General features: G+C 43.0%; 1 protein-coding gene across 10 annotated transcripts in view; it reads right to left on the bottom strand.

Annotated features, from left to right (window-relative positions):
* The window catches only part of NFIX (nuclear factor I X), a 283,591-nt gene that overhangs the window by 12,658 nt on the left and 250,830 nt on the right, over positions 1–20,103 (bottom strand). For 8 of the 10 annotated variants that reach the window (XM_073622644.1, XM_073622645.1, XM_073622643.1 and 5 more), the window contains one exon: positions 15,731–15,822. The exons of the other annotated variants lie outside the window; for them this stretch is intronic. In XM_073622644.1, coding sequence (XP_073478745.1) covers positions 15,731–15,822 — 92 coding nt within the window. The remainder of the gene's footprint in view (positions 1–15,730; positions 15,823–20,103) is intronic. 10 annotated transcript variants of the gene reach the window in all.

Raw genomic sequence — 20,103 nt, 5'->3', positions numbered from 1 at the left:
CTGCAATCACTAGTGCTGGGGGGGGGGGTTACATTTTGGTGCCATTGTCCTGACCACTAATGGTGTGAGTGTTAAAAGAAATCCTGCCAGTAACAGGAAGGGAGAGGTTAAATAGTACTGCTTTTAAGAACCAGTCTAGTGCATTACCTTTGTGATAGCTTTTATTATGTAATAAAGGCAAATGCGTACATTTGACCCTGAAGAAGAGGGGATTCCCCCTCGAAACCCGTCAGCCGTTGGGCGGTCTTCTTAGTTTGGGACTTGCCTAGGTGACCAGTCTGATTTAAGTGTATTGTGGACTTTGATGTGCCTTATTGCTGATGTTGTTTGTGAGTATGCATTTGTCCTTTTTTACATAATAAAAGCTATCACAAAGGTAATGCACTAGGTTGGTGCGCCTTCTGTTTCTTCTTTTTGCAGTATTTCCTTTGGGTTTTCCTGACCTGCAAGGGGGAGCAAAACCGGTGCAAAAATGGTATCTGTTGAAGAATATTGATTGTCTTTGGCCGGTGCACCTCTCTTGAGCAGATTTGTCTTGTTGTGTTTGCTTTTAAGAACGAGTGCAGGAGGGGTAACAGCACTGCTACTGACATCAGTGGGGGCTATTACTGTATACACTGACACCGATGCTATGGGCTATTATTGTGGTCACCGACTCCAATGCTGGGAGCTATAACTGTAGTCACTGACACCAATGCTGGGGGCTAATATTGTGTCCACTGACACCAATGCTGGGGGCTATTATTGTGTCCACCGACACCAATGCTGGGGGGTATTATTGTGGTCACCAATACCAATGCTGGGGGCTTATGGTCTCCACTGACACTAATGCTGGTGGTTATTACTGTGGCCACTGACATTATTTTGGTGCATTGTGGTATGTTGCAAAAAAAGTAGCAGGACCAACATTTTTAGGGCGCTGAGTTGCTTTATCACCCATTTATTTTGAATGGGCTACCTAACTTCATGCAGTGCACCTCTAAGGACCCTCTGTTATTTTAAAATTGACCACCACTTCTCTGAGGGCTCATACTTATAAACTTTAAAGCTTGTCAAAGCTTTTCTGATGGCAGTGCAAAGCTTGGACTCTTCATCTGTACAGTGGAAGACTACTAACCAGTACAAGGTTTATTTTTACATACTGGTTTGGATAGGGTTTGCATGGTTGTCCCCATGGTTGTAGAAGTGACATCATGTCTGGATGCTAATGGACACCAGACAGATTCATACATGTCAGCCCGAAACCAAAGCCGTCCATGGGCTCCACTTACTCTTACAAGGTAACCTCCATGCACCCGTATTATACACCAAATCTGCCCTTCGGGTATAAATAGGAGACAGGAAAGGCAGAAGTACATCCAATGTATATAATTGTATTTCAGTGTAATCTTTTCAGATTATTTTTTACTAAATCCCATAAAACTCAAATATATTCCTGCAGATGTCTTTAATATGACACTGGTGAGGGGAACGCATAGGAAAGCATATCTTCCCACAGAGCTGTGTGCGGCCGGGGTAAAACGGGGACAAAGCCAAGGAGAGAGAGGGGCTATGAGCTGCAGCTGCGTCTCCAAACACCATTGTAACCCTTTGGTTGTCAGATATTAGTAAAAGTGACACTACAGGATGACATTATATCCTAAAATCTGTACATTTTTTTTATACAGGGTAGGCAGGACAGGTAGCAGGAGGGGGAAAGAACATTTTTAGGAATAGTTATATCATAGGCATGCCTGGGCACACCCTAACCACCCTGTGTGGCACAGATCCCCGCTGTTTAAACCCCTGATATTTCATCAAAGCCTTATAATGGGGCTTCTAAATTTTTTTTGTAAAAAACTAATAAAAAATAAAATAATATAAATAATAACTACTGACACAATCCACTGCCCTACTGACACCAATCTCTGCTCTACTGACACCATCCACTGCCCTACTGACACCATTCACTGCTCTACTGACACCAATCTCTGCTCTACTGACACCATCCACTGCTCTACTGACACCATCCACTGCTCTACTGTCACCATCCACTGCTCTGACACCATCCACTGCTCTACTGACACCATCCACTGCTCTACTGACACTGTCCACTACTCTACTGTCACCATCCACTGCTCTACTGACACTGTCCACTGCTCTACTGACACTGTCCACTGCTCTACTGTCACCATCCACTGCTCTACTGACACCGTCCACTGCTCTACTGACACTGTCCACTGCTCTACTGACACTGTCCACTGCTCTACTGTCACCATCCACTGCTCTACTGACACTGTCCACTGCTCTACTGTCACCATCCACTGCTCTACTGACACTGTCCACTGCTCTACTGTCACCATCCACTGCTCTACTGACACTGTCCACTGCTCTACTGTCACCATCCACTGCTCTACTGACACTGTCCACTGCTCTACTGACACCATCCACTGCTCTACTGACACTGTCCACTGCTCTACTGTCACCATCCACTGCTCTACTGACACTGTCCACTGCTCTACTGACACTGTCAGTATATATACACATGCACACGCACATATGTGTTTGAGCTATGAGGTGCACACCCTAATGCAATAGGCTATGCACACCTATGAGTTATATCTAAGGTTTTTCATGCAGTTTGGGTTTACATCAACTTTTGGGGGGAGGCTTAGTTATGTTAGTAAATATTGGTGTTCCTTGGCGGGAGATGAAAACCATCTGTCCGGCTTTAACTAACTTGCAAAATCTATACTGCCTAATGTGCTGGGTGCTGTGTCACAGAACCATCTATATTCAAGTGCCCCCCAAGTCTGATTTTACTGGGGAGACGCTGAGTATCCAGCTTTCCAGCTTTCAAATCTTCACGATCGGAATTTCCGACAACAAATGTTCGATGTGAGCTTGTTGTCGGAAATTCCGACCGTGTGTAGGCTCCATCCGACATTTTTTGTCGGAATTTCCGACAACAAAAATTTGAGAGCTGGTTCACAAATTTTCCGACGACAAAATCCGCTGTCGGAAATTCCGATCGTATGTACACAATTCCGACGCACAAAGTTCCACGCATGCTCGGAATCAAGCAGAAGAGCCGCACTGGCTATTGAACTTCATTTTTCTCAGCTCGTCGTACGTCTTGTACATCACCGTGTTCTTGACTTTCGGAATTTCCGACAACATTTGTGTGACCGTGTATGCAAGACAAGTTTGAGCCAACATCCATCTGAAATAAATCCAGGATTTTGTTGTCAGAATGTCCGATCGTCTGTATGCGGCATTAGGCTCGGTTCACACCTAAGACGGATCCGTCTCACAGCAGGGGTCCGGTGTGTGCTGGTTCACCGTTTCAGGTCCGATTTCAGCCCGAATTTTGAGCTGAATTCGCACCTGAATCGGACCAAAAGACGCACATCCTTTTTCTGCAAAACACACCGGACCTGCTGCAGAGATATGTGAACCGGCTCCATAGAGAGTCACTCAAAATCTCCTGCTATTGCGAATTGGATGCAGTGAACTCACATCCAATTCGTAATGGTGTGAACCCAGCCTAAAGACTCGTACACGTGATTGGATCGTTGGCCAACAAAACCGTGAACTTTTGTCCGAAGGGAGTTGGCCCAAACTTGTCTTGCATACAAACGGCACACAATTGTCGGCCAACCATAATGAACGTAGTGACGTACTTGCAATGTACACAGATCACCCAACCAGAGGGGAATGTTTTTTTCTCAACAAAAGTGTAGTTACTCTTTAACCGCTTGCCGACCACCCGCCGCCATTATACTGCGGCAAGTCGGCACGATCCCACGAACCATTGTAGTTATACATCAGTCCTTTTAAGCGGGATAGCAGGCTGCACTGTGGGGGTGCCGATGTGCGTGGCTGGTGGACGCAATGACCGCCGGCCACGCGCGATCGCAGGCACGAGAGGGAGAACAGGGACGTGTGCGTGTGTAAACACACAAATCCCTGTTCTGTGAGGAGAAGTAGATCGTGTGTTCCTACTAGCTAGGAACAACAATCTGTCATTTCCTCCAGTCACTCCCATCCCCCTACAGTTAGAATCACTCCTTAGGGAACACACAATTGACCCCATGATCGCCCCCTAATGTTAACACCTTCCCTGCCAGTGACATTTTTAAAGTAATCAGTGCATTTTTATAGCACTGATCGCTGTATAGTTGTCAGTGGTCCCAAAAATGTGCCAAAAGTGTCCAATTTGTCCGGCGCAATATCGCAGTCCCGATAAAAACCGCAGATCGCCGCCATTACTAGTAGAAAAAATAAATAATTATAAAAATGCCATAAATCTTTTCCCTATTTTGTACATGCTATAACTTTTGCACAACCAATCAATATGAGGTTATTGCGATTTTTTTAACCAAAAATATGTAGAAGAATACATATCAGCCTAAACTGAGGAAAAAATTATTTAAAAAAAAAATGTGGGATATTTATTATAGCAAAAAGTAAAAGATATTGTGTTTTTTTCAAAATTGTCACTGTTCTTTTGTTTATAGCGCAAAAAATAAAATCTGCAGAGGTGATCAAATACCACCAAAAAGAAAGCTCTATTTGTGGGGAAAAAAAGGACGCAAATTTCGTTTGGGTACAGCATCGCAATACCGCGCAACTGTCAGTTAAAGTGACGCAGTGCCAAATTGTAAAAAGTGCTCTGGTCAGGAAGGGGGTAAAATCTTCCGGGGCTGAAGCGGCTAAAGAGGTATTGCAGTCGGCTGACATAATTTATAATAAAAACATATTTTCCATTGTGAAGCTTCCCTCCAACCACTTTGCATAATATTTTATATATACTGTGATTTTGTACTTGCCAAATATCCTACAGCAATCTCCCTCCACTGAGTCTGGCTGCAGCCATTTTAACTGTGGGCAGCTGAAGCTGCTGCCTGTTCGCTTCCTGGATTTACACACAGAGGCACACCTCCATCTCTGCAGCTCTCATTGGCCCTTTTATGACTCAGCTCCCCTCCCTTCCTGGCAAACTGTCACGAGAGAGAGAGACCTGCACGTGATGTCATAAGCCTAGGCTAATGACCAGACAAGAAACAGTAAGTGGGCTGTATAAGGTATTTACCGGCGGTAAAAAAATGTTTTGCTATTCAAAGTTAAAACAACAAGGGCAGAAGATTTACTAGATGGAAAGTTCAAAAAATGACTGAAGGTCCGCTTTAATATCCAAAATGCAGTATTCACCTATATAAAAAATATAAGAATAATATATTTAAAAAAAAAAATTTTTTTCAATTAAAAAAACTTAAGTCTGAATAAAAAATAATATAAATAAAAAAGCAATCAGCGCAGTCCTTTTTAAAGTGTGAATATGACCAAAAAATGATTCAGATATTGTCGCTAAACATCGACAGTGCTTTTACCACACTTCACATAATAAATACACAAAACAAAGATGTAGCGAAAAAACATGTGCAAATGCCATTATATAACAAAAACTCAACTTCTCCCTCTTAAATAAATATAGCTTTAGGGTTTTAAAATATTAGGAGTACAGCACTACAACCTAGGGGAGTGCTATATAGAGTATTTGTAGGAAATGGCAATGCTGCAATATGTATCTAAGAGCATTTTATCTTGTATACAGTATAAATACCTAAAAACATAAGTGTCTTTGTTAGCCAACTAGTTTGATTCTATTTCTCTTATACAAATACAAGAATCTTTTGCTATGAACATCACAGACACCCTCTTTACAGGTACTCATAGACATGGAGCTTATCATATTTCCGATTCATGAGAGATGCACATAAAAAATGGTATATAATGGATTATTGGGTACAATGTTATAAATTATGAAAGGTCCATGGTGACTAATAAATGTACCACACAATGGAATGTGCATTACAGATGAAGGGTTGCTGATTTACGTAAGAGACAGCTGACGTTAGTACATAATATTATAGAGCAGGATTTTGTCTTAGAGATTAAATGGCATCTGTCACATTTGCAATATGTTACTATTTGACCAGTTTAGTGCCAGTTATGACATTTTCCAATTTGCTGTTGGTGCTAAAAAAAAACAAAAAAAAAAAACCTATTCTTTGCCCTAGCCTAGAATAAGCCTGCCCTATTCTAGGCCAGCCTTTGGCAACCCCCTTTACCACTGAGGTATCGTTAAAATATTTTTCATGTCTTAGGGAACCCCTGCTAAAAAAAAAAAAAAAAAAATGGGTTCAATGTCAAAATGCTCCTACATTGATGGTCAGTGGGAAGAATGCCCCCCTTCCAGTAGTGGTCAGAATTCTACTCTTTCAGACAGTTAAAAGGTTACTGGTATCATGTTGCTGGCTTCACCAAGTGGTGTTGGACCTGGAATTACGCAGGTACCATCCAATGGGAGGTCAATCAGCCACAGCTCATGGAACCCTTAGCACCCTCTGGAGGAACCCCGAAATTCCACGGAACTCTGGTTGAGAATGAATGTTCTAGGCTTTCTGGCCGACGGTGTCCATCTCCGGACATTACTCCAACACAGCAAGTAGACTTTATGAAGCATGTTCTAAATGGACACAGGCCATGTGTCTCTATGGCAAGAGGTAGCTCTTTATAAGGTAGTTGGCCTTATAACATGTTTGCAAATTTCATAACTTGATTAAAGCTTAGCTTCAGTCAAAGGTTTTTTTTTGTTTTTTTTTATAATGGACACATGGTCAGAGTTCAAGTGATACCCTTTGTTGGCCAACCTATGTTAATGAAGATGCAAGCTTTTGGGATAACTTAGAACCCTTCTACAGGCTTTTAAACTTTTATGTTATGCATAAAATGTATAAAGCCCGAAGAAGGGATCTAAGACATCCCAACACCTTGTATCTTTAAAGTGGAAATCCAATCTAAGCGTAAAACTGCTCCCACCCCCATTCTAAGCTTTACATTTCCTAAGATGTCTATACTTACCTATTTTAAAGGCGCTTCATGATACCCCCAGTGGCCGACTTCAGTGAAGAGGAGAGATCGCCAACAACAGCTGCAATGCCTAGGCGGTGACGTCACCCATAGGCTTGCTGATCATGTGACCAGACCGGGGTGCCCTCAGAACAGGTAAGTATTCACATTTTTCCTTTATAGGGTAGTTAGTATAGGGCTTAGAATGGGAGTGGAAGCAGGTTTAAGCTTAGATAGTATTTGACTGGACTTCTACTTTAATATAGTAAATTAGCCAATAAAGGGGACCACCTGAATTGGAATTAGAGCCTGACACAAATTATTCTTGAAAACATTACTTCCCCTCTCCTCCTACCCTTGCAGCTTAACCTGTGTAAAAAAAAGATGTGTATACATACTTTGTTCCAATCCAGTCATGTAATCCTGCAGCTCCTTCTCCCCTTTGCCAGTGAGTGGGCGAGGAGCGAGCGCCAACAATGGCTGGGCCATGGGAACCTATGGGTGATGTCATGGCTCCGAAATTACAAGCCACGACGAGTGCTCTGTGACACGAGGAAGCTGCAGCTGCAAGATCACATGATCAGAACAGACCAGGATAAAATACCCACAAGATGGGTAGGAAAGGGGGGGGGGGATTTTTAAGAATAGTTAAAGTTTCCACTTTAAACTCCAAACTTTCTGCATGAATCAATGGCCAACATAATAAAATACTCAACTACTACTTAGTTATGTGTAGACAGTGAAAGTGTTAAAATTCCTGTAAAGCTTCTATTTCTGTCTGTGACCCAACATGGGAAGATGTGTAATTGTCATTAGGATAGATAGTCACGGACATCAATGAACTAATTTTCAGAAGTTCTGATCATTCCCTAGTCTACTAAAATTACTGTATGTTTTTGAATCCCCATTGAAGATTTAGAGAGGCTCTTGCACTTTTCTACTCCATCCAAAATAAAAGAAAATGTTTCGCTATATTCGGCTTTAATAGTGACTGAACCAGTAAAGTAATAACATATTTTAAAAAGTGAAGGTTTGTTGCTGAAAGTGCTTATGATGCTTCAGATTGGTTGGTGCTACATGCCAATTGGAGAGATAGTCGTGGTTATTGCCATGTAATAATGCTCTCTAGAAGCCTTTGTCAGCCAGGGTTCTGTTGAACCCTAAGGTTCTTCCAGAGGTTTTTACTTCAATACAGACTTGGAGCACTGCTCAAATCCAGGGACTATGATTGCATGAACCATAGGAATGAGGGGGTGCAGACATATCAGTGTGCTCCTCCAGAGCAGTGTATGCAGTTAGTGAAAACAGGCTCGGCTCTCCCGACCAGCCAGTGTGACACAAGAGCATGCAGCGGTCTCAGCCTACATGTCTTTGCCAAGAAACCACGCCCCCCCGAAACGTTTTGCCCAGCCAACCGGGGCTTAGTCATGGGTTGATGGGGTTCTTTGAGCAGTGAGCAACTTTTGCTTCTCGTATATATAACCACTGACACCAATGATCTTTTTAGCTATCTGCAAAGGGGGATTCTTCCTACTGACCAACAATGTAAAGGGGCCTTCTTCTCATTGACCATCAGGCTAATGTACCCAAAGCTGTAGCTATAGTAATTATTGGCAGTAGCGCACGGGAATCCTATTGATGTTATCCCCTGGGAGTGGTGCCCCAGGGGCTCCAGAAAAACAATATGGGTTTTGGAACCCCACTGAGTTTCACTGGCACTAGGTCACTTCACTACTGCTTTTTTGGCACTACACTTATTGAGCAGGCCTTTTGGAGAGCTTAGAACAATTTTTATACTGGCTGAAAGGCCACCATGTTTATTGCACCTGGCAAGTTTTATTAATTTTTCACTATTTATGCACAAGCCCTTACATTGCACGTGTGGTTTGTCTTTTTTCATTTCACAGAAAGTGAGAGGACATGGGTTTATTGGGGTCTGCCATGATATTGGGAGGAGGACCTGTGGCCTTCACAGGTCTTTTTTTTCTCCCCAACTGGGAGTCTCTCTTTGGGAGAGCCCTCACCTAGTACTTAGAGGCGTTAGCTGATCCCTAAGGATTGGTGTCCACCTGGTTTTAGCCAGATGGACTACAGTGCCTTGCCCATGTCAGGAGCCTTGCAACTGGGGGGTGGTTTAGGGATTGCGGCCTTTCTTATTCAGGAGTTGGGCCATGCTTAATTGTGTGCTGTGTGAAAGAGTGGTGGCCTATCCATTTGGGGTGTAAGGGCGCTGCCCCCCCTATCCATGGGTCTGGCCTCCCAGTCTACATGCAGGGTGCCGGATGCATGGATTCCAATCAGGGTTTTTTTTTGAAGCAGGTGATTAGAGCCAGAGGCTCTAATAGGCTTCCAAAAAGGGTGGGCTCGGGACGCAGAGCACTGCGCCTGAAGCCCATCAAGTTCTGTGACAGTAGCAAATGAATATTCGCTATCGTAACACTGATTCTCCTCCCGGCCAATCAGGAAGGGGTTTATGAGACCCGTCATCCGGGTGGCTGAAGGGAGATCCAATCGGATTGGCTGCCAGGAAAAGGAGGGAGGAGATGCAGGGGAACTGAAAAAGCAGCCCGGAGAGAAGCCGCCGCCATCCGGTGCACTGCCCGCAAGATGGGGTAAGTACGGGGTCCCGACTGACTGGGGAGGAGGTGGGTGACCCCCGTGACCATTGGATCGCTGGGGGGGGGGTGGCGGACGGCTGGATTGTTTGCCACCCCCCCAAAAAATAAACAAAAAAAAACACACCAGCCACCACTGCATTGAACCTCTGTAATAATAAAAAAAAAACCTTATTTCAAGGGTTCCTCAATGCAAAAAGGTTGATAAAGGCTACTCTGCAGTATGCACCACAGGCCATTCAGGCCTATAATTTGGGAGCCACACTGCAAAAAAACAAAATCTGAAATTCATTTGTTGAAACCCACTGCTGTGTTGTATAAAGGGCTCAGGCATTGTTTGGAGAATGAGCGAATATTGGAATGTTTCATTAAAACAGCTCTCGTATGGTCAGCATTACAGAAGAAAGTAAATCTGTCAGTTTGTTGTACATATACAAAGCCATCAGTAGGAAACAATAGACTTTTAATTTTTTACAATGTGAGGTTTAAACACAACCTCAGGCAAATTACATTTTGTTTTGGAAAGAGCAGGGAAGAGTCTCTATCAGATTTTTTTTTTTATGGGTACATACGTAAGAGGCACTAGATCTTCTATTATTAATATCCAGTGTTGAAAAAAACTGACTTATTGATTCAGCTACCTTGCTTTGGCAAGGTCGCTCACATATACCAGAACACGACTAAAGGGAGGGGGGTCTTGAAAGTCCAATAATATAGAAAGCACTATGGGCTTCACACCATTGGTCAAAGAGTCCTAAAAAAATGTTTTTATTTAATAATCAGTAAAAAGCCAACACGTTTCGGGGGTTTAGGCACTCCCTTCAACTACAACACAAGTGAGAAAATGTAAAAGTTCATATGAAATATAAAATTAATGTTATGGAAAATCTGTTGTAAATGAATCTGTTTTACAACAGGGAATAGATAAAACATATTATTGTACAATGTATTGTTTATAAGTTTTATAGTTCATACAAACTTTTATATTTTCTCACTTGTGTTGTAGCTCTGAAGGAAGGCCCGGAGTTATGAAAGAAATGAATTAAGCACAGGGTTTACATGACAAGGTAGAAAGGGAACCAGGCAGCGTAGAGTTAACGGTTTTAAAGTGGGAAGAAGGTAATTATACTTACTGGATTGGCTGAGGAGACTGGGGGAGACACTGAAGAGTGTAGGAGGATAGCGTGCAGGGAGGAGTTTAATGGAATCATTTGAAGAGTTGAAACTATTGGATGAATGTCCCCCCCTCCCTCCCTTATGTTTTTTAGGTAGGCATGGGGTTGGGTGTAGTTTACAGTGGGTTTTTTTTTCTGGTTTGTGGTCCTTGATTGGGTTGAAATCTGTTGTTTTGGGAAAAGGTGGGGACCCGTCTGTTGGTATGGTGTCCTCTAGTTGGATGTAGTCGAATAATGGTGACTAGGTAGTGGTAGACCTGTAAGGTGTCTGAGGTTAGCTGAGAGTGTCCCTGAGGCCATTTCTTGCAGTTGGGGGCATAACTTAGCTAAATGGTGCCACAGACACAAAATTATTCGTTTAATCGTATCTTCAAGGACTTGCAATCGAATTTGATCTGTAATGTTAAATTTGTTATTTATTGGTATGCTGTTTATAATAAAAGGCCTTACGACCATTTAACTCCACTTGCAGTAAAGCGTGTTTTTTGGGGTTAGTGGGAGGTGGACTTCGGGGAGGTAGGCCAGAGGTTATTGGTATAGGTGACCTCCGATCTCTCCTGGTCATGAAGGGAAAATGTCATTGGCTTTTTTATTTTGTGGTTATCTAATAAAATGTAATTTTGGACTCTATGAACAGTGGTGTGACACCCTGCCCTTACTGCTTTCTATATAGTTGAGGTTTTATTTCTGCCTGGCTCCATTAAGTACATTTTCCTTCACTTTCTGCCATTGTGATGCGGAGATCGAGTCATCAGTGAAACAGGAAGTCACAGACAGCAATAAAGTAAGATGTACCAATCCTTCTTCTCTTACCCTCTAATGTGCTTTTGTGTTTCTTTGTGCCCCTATTGGAGAGATTGCCCATCGAGAAATCCCCCAGTTGGGACACATAGTTATCCCTGACAGTGGTCCTAACCCTTCCATACTCTATTCAAAGCTAACACTAAAGTTTTTTGCCAGTCTTTTTATATTTAAGCTTCACAGTTAACATTATTTCCATGGCAATTCCAGAGACTGAGGAATTTAGGTTGTGGAACAGTAAGGCCACCCATACAAGTAAGATGATCAATAAATGTTCCAACTGGAAATGATTGTATATCGTTATACACAACACAACAAATGCAGACACCTCTATACTGACCAAACCTTAAGGGTCATTCTGTTTTACAGCTCCTATAACTCATTCACCTATTCTCATGGCTCAGATTGATCTCATGGACCAGATAGATTTATCCAGGAGTCTTTACTCTGAATCCAGTAGACACATTGATAACTGCTACATTTCTGATGAAGCGGGATTGTTTCGCCCCTGAAATGCGTTGGCAGCCTTCTTTTTTATCCATTGTCTACTATGGGATTACTAAAATACTCATTTGTTTGGTGCCCCTTCTGGTTCAACTACATTTAGACTTCTCAGGTTGGGTGACCTTTGTCCTTGGGGGGCCCCCTGCTATGTGCAAAGTTGCCGTACCTAAACCTATTGGAATAAATCACGAACCCCTTTTTACCAAGCTGAAGATCCATGCCCAGTACCTTGCTCCCCTCTTTTGTTTAATCCTTATGGCAGACTTCCAGGATCATTTAGACCTTGATGTCCAGGCACGTTGTGTTAACTTGCTTTTTTTTTGCACATTACCACGTATTGTATTAATGCAGTCAATTTGAATGGATCAGCTGGCAATGTACCGAATGCCTGAAAAATTGACATGCACCATTACTTTGTGTTGTGGTGTATTGCAATGCATGTGTGCAGGACAGGGCTGTGGATATGGGTGTACCACCAGTCCTCCTGTATGAGGCCTGGGCCTGAAGGAGGGCCCAGGCAGCAGGATGAATTGGATGTGGGCAGGGAGGGTGAATGGCAGAGCGGGGGGGATTACTGGAACGGATCCCCAGTATGGCTCTCTCTGCAGCAGCTGAAATCTGGCTTCTTCTCCTCCCCCTCCTGTTGGCAGAGAGAGAGCTATACTGGGGATCGGTCCCAGTAATTGTCCCTGCCATACTAATTACCCCTCATATGCATTATATGTTTCCCCCTGCTGCCCCCCCTTCTGTATCCCCCCCTACTCCCGCAGTGCTGCTAAACTTCTAAACTTGCCTTAGTGCATTGGGTGCCATATATGTGCTTTAACATGGGTTGCAGAACATGAATGTTACTGCAACACACCAAGGCAAAAAAAGTGTGTTCTGGCCCAGCAGAAATGCGACCATCTACACCTGGGTGTCTGCTCTGAGCATAAAAATGTGACCCAAATGATCATTCATGTCTATTGGATGATGTTTCTGACATGTCTATGTCTACCCTACCATCATTTGGAGTGGTGTGGCGAAGATAAGCTCTCTGCTTGGGTAGAGACTGGGTGTGCAAAGAGGAAAGCGGCAAAAGCAGAACCAAGGCTTCTTAGCAGAACTTTCAGTAACTTTACTCCTTGCGCACCCAGCAACATAAACAGATGTTCCAACCCTTCCCAACTTCTCATATAATAGGGCTTGTCATGTGGTCCATGTTGCTGTTGGACAGCGTCCGATCACTCCCTGTCCCAATGACACAACTGGAAGTGAATGGAAAGTTTTGGTTGGAGTTCCACTTTCAAGAGAAGCTTATATTACCGTCCTTAGAAGCTGATGAGAAGAATAAAGGAACTATAGGAGATAGATTAGAGGAAGAAACAAAAAATACATGTGAATTATCTTTTCAGTTTCTCCAATTATTCTGTAACCTCCATTGTGTTCAGCTGAGATTCATAGAAAAGAGAAGGAGCTACAAAGAGTAACCTGGGAGAGAAGAACTGTTGATGAACTAGTCACTAGTTTCTGTCTGTTCTCTCCCTCTGTGGGCTCGTTCATACATGTGGCAGTTCTTGCCGCTGCTCAGAGGCGTTTGCCAGGCGATGAAGAGGCAATATGTTTCCTCCTCACCACCCGCTTCAACCCTCAAGATGCTCAACCACAGAGCTGCAACTGAATGCATTGCACATAGTGGCAAGGTTGCAGTGCAGCCCCATTCAAAGTGCCTCCTGCCAAATCCGACATGCCATTTCATTTTTTGCTGTGGCTGCAAAGTGTGGTATGAAAGTGGCATGGCCATGGCAAGGCACAGCCCTAAGCGGCCGCATGCCCCTGTTTAATTGGGCTGCTTATACACCCTTCCAATGAGAATGCATTAAGCGCCTGAGAACCACTTTGGTGTGAAAAATGACTATTGCTCCCCGTTTAATTGCGTTTTTACCTTAGGTGATGTGTTTTATGGGTTATCATTTTCTGTAACCCAGTTTTGGATTCCCAAAGTGCAACAACTCCCAATATGAAAAATCCCATTATTCTCAAACAGTCCTGTTCACACTTGAGTGTTTTGTTGCTTATCGTCTGTCGCGTGAAGGTTTATTTTTTTTTTTTTGAGGAACAATCTTGCGTTTTTTGATTTTGGGTCCTGTTCACACTTGAGCAATTTGAGGGGTAATTTGAAGCTTCACCAGAACATTTCAATGCTTGACATTGGGATTTCCTTTTGTCAGCACATGGATCACCTGTTGGTGGACACCAAAACTACAACCTTCTGCTCTGGGAAGTACAGTGCCACCAGCAGGTAATCCAGTTTCTGACACCTTTATTCTCAATGGTGCCCATTAACACCTGATCATAGTGTCGCTTGAAGAAGTACATGAGCCTCTTTTAGGTTACAGTCATGCACTTTAACCCCAATAGACTTCAATAGGAGCATCTGAAAATGTGCAAATGTAGGCAGAAATGCACGTTTTCTTGCCCAGTAACTAGCATTCCATTGGCTTAAAATAATTTAAAAAAAAAATCACTTACGCCTGAAACGTGAACAAAAAACATCTGTTCAAAAATCTAAAAAAAAATCCAAAACAACCAAAGACATTTAGCATTCAGCTGCAGTGTGAATGGAGCCTTACTGGAAGCACCTGAAAAACGGGCAGCTTTCAGTCTTTCCTATTTATGTCTCTGGAGCCAAAAAAATGTGCAATTCTGTTCCTGTACTGCAAGTTGCAAATACAATTGCACTAGAAAAAAATCTCTCTAAATCGGCTGGCTAAGCTCATGTGTAAATGGAGGCTTAGATCCCAATCCAAGGGATAAAAAAATGTGTCTTGCTGCACAAATGATTGGAAATTTTAAAACTGAATGTGATCGTGAAGCGCGTTATTAAAGCCTTTGCAAGCAGAACATTTTTTTTATACTGGTGTAGACATACACAGATTCTGTCCGCTTTTTGTATGGGCCCCCTCTCTCTTCCCGGCAGCCTTTAAGAAGACCGGTGCCATTCCAACATAATCCCTCCACACCATAATTTTTAGAACTGCGATGGCAACATGCATACAGGATGGAAGAATCGCGATGAAAAGATGATTAAAAAAAAAAAAGAAGAAGAACAAAAGCCTTCCTTTGCTACTTTTCTCCTCTGCAGCATCACATCTAATGCAATGTCTACTTTAAGGGGTATATTAAAAAAAAAAAATTGCAGCGCTATTAATCCTGCATGTACATTTGTTCTATGCAAATGTTGGCAAAATTGAATCTATTTTCTCTCCAGGTCAGGTGTTCTTTGATTATAGAAGTAAGAATCGGTAAAATAACACATTATGGCCACTAGATGGGGCTGACGACTGAAATAAAGACTGTATTAATTTACCATGATCTTCAGCTCCATCTAGTGGCCAAAATGCCTGATTTACTCTATTACCTATGAATGAAGAACACCAGACCAGGAGAGAAAATAGCCTAGTAACATTTCATTTTGCCTCAATTTGCACAAAATGAATGTACAGGCAGTTTTGTGGGATGAATAGCTCTGCAGATCTTTTTTTTATAAATGCACCCCTAAAGCGGTACCCTGAAGTATACCATGCTATGGGGTGTTAGATTCCAGATTAGGCACAGCTGTGGTTAGTATACCTAGGCATTGCAGGTAAGGGGTATGGTATATTAATGGTGTATTAGGAATTAGGGGCAATGTATTAGGTATTAGGCTAAGTCGCGTTTAGTAAATAGTTAATTATAGGTTAGGGAATATCACTGACTTACTTGAGACTGCTGGGGGAGGTTCAGAAAGTTGCTGTCTCGTGATCCAATTGTGACAAACCTGTTGGACCCGGCGGGGGGAGGCGCTGAGAATGCTACACAACAACACAACACAGCGACACGATGTGACACGGCAACACCATGGGATGAGGCAAAAAAAAAACAATGGAGCAGCACAATAAAACAACACAGTGACAAGATAAAAAACAACAATGATAGCAACAAAAGCATGCAGCAAAGCCACGAGACAATAAAAAAACAAAAAAAAAAACAACAAAAAAAAAAAACACAAAATGTCATGTTCAGGACAAATGGTAATGCAGTTACACATGGTATGTAACACAGAAATGACGGGTCAATTGTAACACATGCGCACACAATAACACATGGGGAAAAAGAGAGAGAAAGAGATAAGCAATCAGACACAAAACCAAATACATCACAACTCCCCCTACACAAACACACACAGATCTACACCCGAGACGTGTGTATACAGCTACCAGCGCGTCCCCCCCACTACGTGTGTGTCTCACTACCCCGGATACACAGGTGGTATCCTACATCTATTACACCATACAACCTAATATGTTCTGCTCATTTCCCCTTATTCCGTAAAAGTAACGAGCAGTGATGTTCAGCTATCTACAGGAGCCAATCAGAAATAGCTAAATCAGCTTTGGGGCCTAGTTGCTCTAAAGCTGGCCATACAGGGTGTGAATCGCCCAAAATTTGAGCCATAGGTGGTCGAGTCGGCACCTTCGCACCCGCCGTCCTTTGATCTGCAGTCAACCAGCTGCAGTTGCTGTTCAGGTATTCTGACAGGTGCCCTGCTGTCAGTATACAAAAGCCAGCAGCGGGAGAGTCGTCCATCCACGCTGTTTGCAATCAGTTCCCCTTATTAGGGGTGTATTTAAAAAAAAAAAAAAAAATGCAGAGCTGTTCATCCTGCAAAACTGCATGTACATAAAGCAGAAATATAGACAACATATTTTTTTCATTTTTTAGAGTAAGGGAGGGTTAAAACTAGAGTCGCTCCAATACTGGTATCGGTGCCAATACCGAGTATTTTTACGAGTATGCTCCTATACTTGAGACCGATACCTTTGCAGTGTGATTTGAGCCCATACAAAATGAATGGGCTCAAATCGCACTGCAAAGAATTGCATGCGATTTGAACAGAAATGCGGTGCGATTCCTGTCGCATGCGGTTCCCCGCACCGCTCCACCACAAAGGTATCGGTACTCGTTATCGGTGAGTACTTGAGCAAAAGTATCGATACTCATACTTGCCGATAAAAATCGGTATCAGTGCAACCATAGTTATAACCCGTCAGATTTTTTTTCGCCATCTGTGTCCCATTGTGGAGATTTCCCTTCACTTCCTGTCTCATAGCCAAACAGGAAGTGAGAGGAAATCCCTGCAAATTAGGGGAATCCTTTGGGGGCACCCCAGGTCCCCATTGGAAGATTTCCCCTCTATTTCTTTTCTGGGGACAACCCAAAATTTGGGATTTTCTTTTACTTTCACTTTCAATGATAATGGTAAACAGGACAAACAGAGAAGATAAATCTTCCTAATGGTAACACAGACAACAATAAAACTGACAGTGGTTTGAATCCTTCTCCACTCTATCCAAAACAAAAAAAAAAGGTTTGCCTTTAGTTATACTTTCATTCTGTGTGAATACTGACAAAAATGAATATTACTAAGCTATTTTAATTGAATGCGCTTCATTCGTAGCGTGAATCAAAATACTGTATTATGGCCATTCGATTTCGTTATAAAATATCAAACACTAACTTCCTATGATGGGCCACTAGATGGAGCTGATGACACCTCTTTATTTACCTATGATCATCAGCTCCATCTAGTGGCTATAAAGTTGTAATTCCCTGATCCACACTATTCTTATGAATGAAGAACATCAGACCTGGAGGGAAAAGAGCCTAGTAACATTCAATTATGCCTGCATTTACACAGAAAAAAATTAACAGATGCAGTTTTGCAGGACGAACAGCAATTTGTTTTCATAAATACACCCTTACGAGTGTATGGCCAGCCGAAGCTACTAACTCATTTCTGATTGGTTGTTGTGGGTTACTGCACAATTAAGATTTTTTTTTTTGCTCTTCACAAACTTTGCTCTGTGTGTCCTGTTGTCTTTTCCAATTAGATTTCAATACAAATATTCTGCAAAATAGTGAACACCCTTTGTGCTGTTTCCTGTAAAATGTAAAAAAATTCAAGTGTAAACTAACATTACATGGCTGCTTTTTGGGTTAATAGTTCAACATGCTGGGACCCCTAGCAACAGATCGTATTCAACATCTATCAGCTTCTAATGAGTAAGGCCTCCTGCACATGGGTGGCAAGGTAAAATTTGGGCATATTTCCCTGTCTGGGAGCCACAGGTGCTGCGTACATCCAGACTGTTTGCTGTTGGGTGTAGATTCTCTGCTGTTGGATGTAGACTGTCTGCTGTTGGGTGTAGACTGTCTGCTGTTGGGTGTAGACTGTCTGCTGTTGGGTGTAGACTGTCTGCTGTTGGGTGTAGACTGTCTGCAGTTGGGTGTAGACTGTCTACTGTTGGATGTGTGCAAATGGGAAAATCCGGACAGCCGCACTCCAGGAAATTATAATCCAAACTTCTTTATTTTAAAATCAGGAACATGTCATACAGTACATCAAAGGCAGAGTGTACAGACAGGCAGCTTACGCGTTTCGCACTATATCAAGTGCTTACTCATAGCTCTCGAGCTATGAGTAAGCACTTGATATAGTGCGAAACGCGTAAGCTGCCTGTCTGTACACTCTGCCTTTGATGTACTGTATGACATGTTCCTGATTTTAAAATAAAGAAGTTTGGATTATAATTTCCTGGAGTGCGGCTGTCTGGATTTTCCCATTTGCACACAGCCTTTCCTAGCATTAGCCAGCACCTGGGGCTCTTGGTTCCTGGAGACCAACAGCCAGTTCATACCTGGACAGATTCACCCTAGTGCAGGGACAACATCCGCATCGCCTTTGTATTCCAGACTGTCTACTGTTGGATGTAGACTGTCTGCTGTTGGGTGTAGATTGTCTGTTGTTGGGTGTACATTGTCTGCTATTGGGTGTAGACTGTCTGCTGTTGGATGTAGATGGTCTACTGTTGGATGTAGACTGTCTGCTGTTGGGTGTAGATTCTCTGCTGTTGGATGTAGACTGTCTGCTGTTGGATGTAGACTGTCTGCTGTTGGGTGTAGACTGTCTGCTGTTGGGTGTAGACTGTCTGCTGTTGGGTGACTGTCTGTTGTTGGATGTAGACTGTCTGCTGTTGGGTGTAGATTATCTGCTGTTGAGTGTAGACTGTCTGTTGTTGGATGTAGACTGTCTGCTGTTGGGTGTAGATTATCTCCTGTTAAATGTAGACTGCCTGTTGTTGGATGTAGACTGTCTGCTGTTGGGTGTAGATTGTCTGCTGTTGGGTGTAGACTGTCTGCTGTTGGATGTAGACTGTCTGCTGTTGGATGTAGACTGTCTGCTGTTGGGTGTAGACTGTCTGCTGTTGGGTGTAGACTGTCTGCTGTTGGGTGTAGATTGTCTGCTGTTGGATGTAGACTGTCTGCTGTTGGATGTAGACTGTCTGCTGTTGGGTGTATATTGTCTGCTGTTGGGTGTAGACTGTATGCTGTTGGATGTAGATTGGCTGCTGTTGGGTGTAGATTGTCTGCTGTTGGGTGTAGATTGTCTGCTGTTGGATGTAGACTGTCTGCGGCTGGATGTAGACTGTCTGCTGTTGGATGCAGACTGTCTGCTGTTGGATGTAGACTGTCTGCTGTTGGGTGTAGATTCTCTGCTGTTGGATGTAGACTGTCTGCTGTTGGGTGTAGACTGTCTGCTGTTGGGTGTAGATTATCTGCTGTTGAGTGTAGACTGTCTGTTGTTGGATGTAGACTGTCTGCTGTTGGGTGTAGATTATCTCCTGTTAAATGTAGACTGCCTGTTGTTGGATGTAGACTGTCTGCTGTTGGGTGTAGATTGTCTGCTGTTGGGTGTAGACTGTCTGCTGTTGGATGTAGACTGTCTGCTGTTGGGTGTAGGCTGTCTGCTGTTGGATGTAGACTGTCTGCTGTTGGGTGTAGAATGTCTGCTGTTGGGTGTAGACCATCTAGTGTTGGATGTAGATTGTCTGCTGTTGGGTGTAGACTGTCTGCTATTGGGTGTAGACTGCTGTTGGATGTAGACTGTCTGCTGTTGGGTGTAGACTGTCTGCTGAAGGTTGTAGACTGTCTGTTGCTACGCATGCGCATGTTCACGCAATTACGTAGTACTGATTTCTATGGGCAGCTGTACTCAGCACCTGTGGCTCCCAGGCAGGGGAATACACCCAAAT

The sequence above is a fragment of the Aquarana catesbeiana genome, linkage group LG03 (assembly GCF_042186555.1).
Source record: "Aquarana catesbeiana isolate 2022-GZ linkage group LG03, ASM4218655v1, whole genome shotgun sequence".
Lineage (NCBI taxonomy): Eukaryota > Metazoa > Chordata > Amphibia > Anura > Ranidae > Aquarana > Aquarana catesbeiana.
This window is presented reverse-complemented; position numbering and strand designations above follow the sequence as displayed.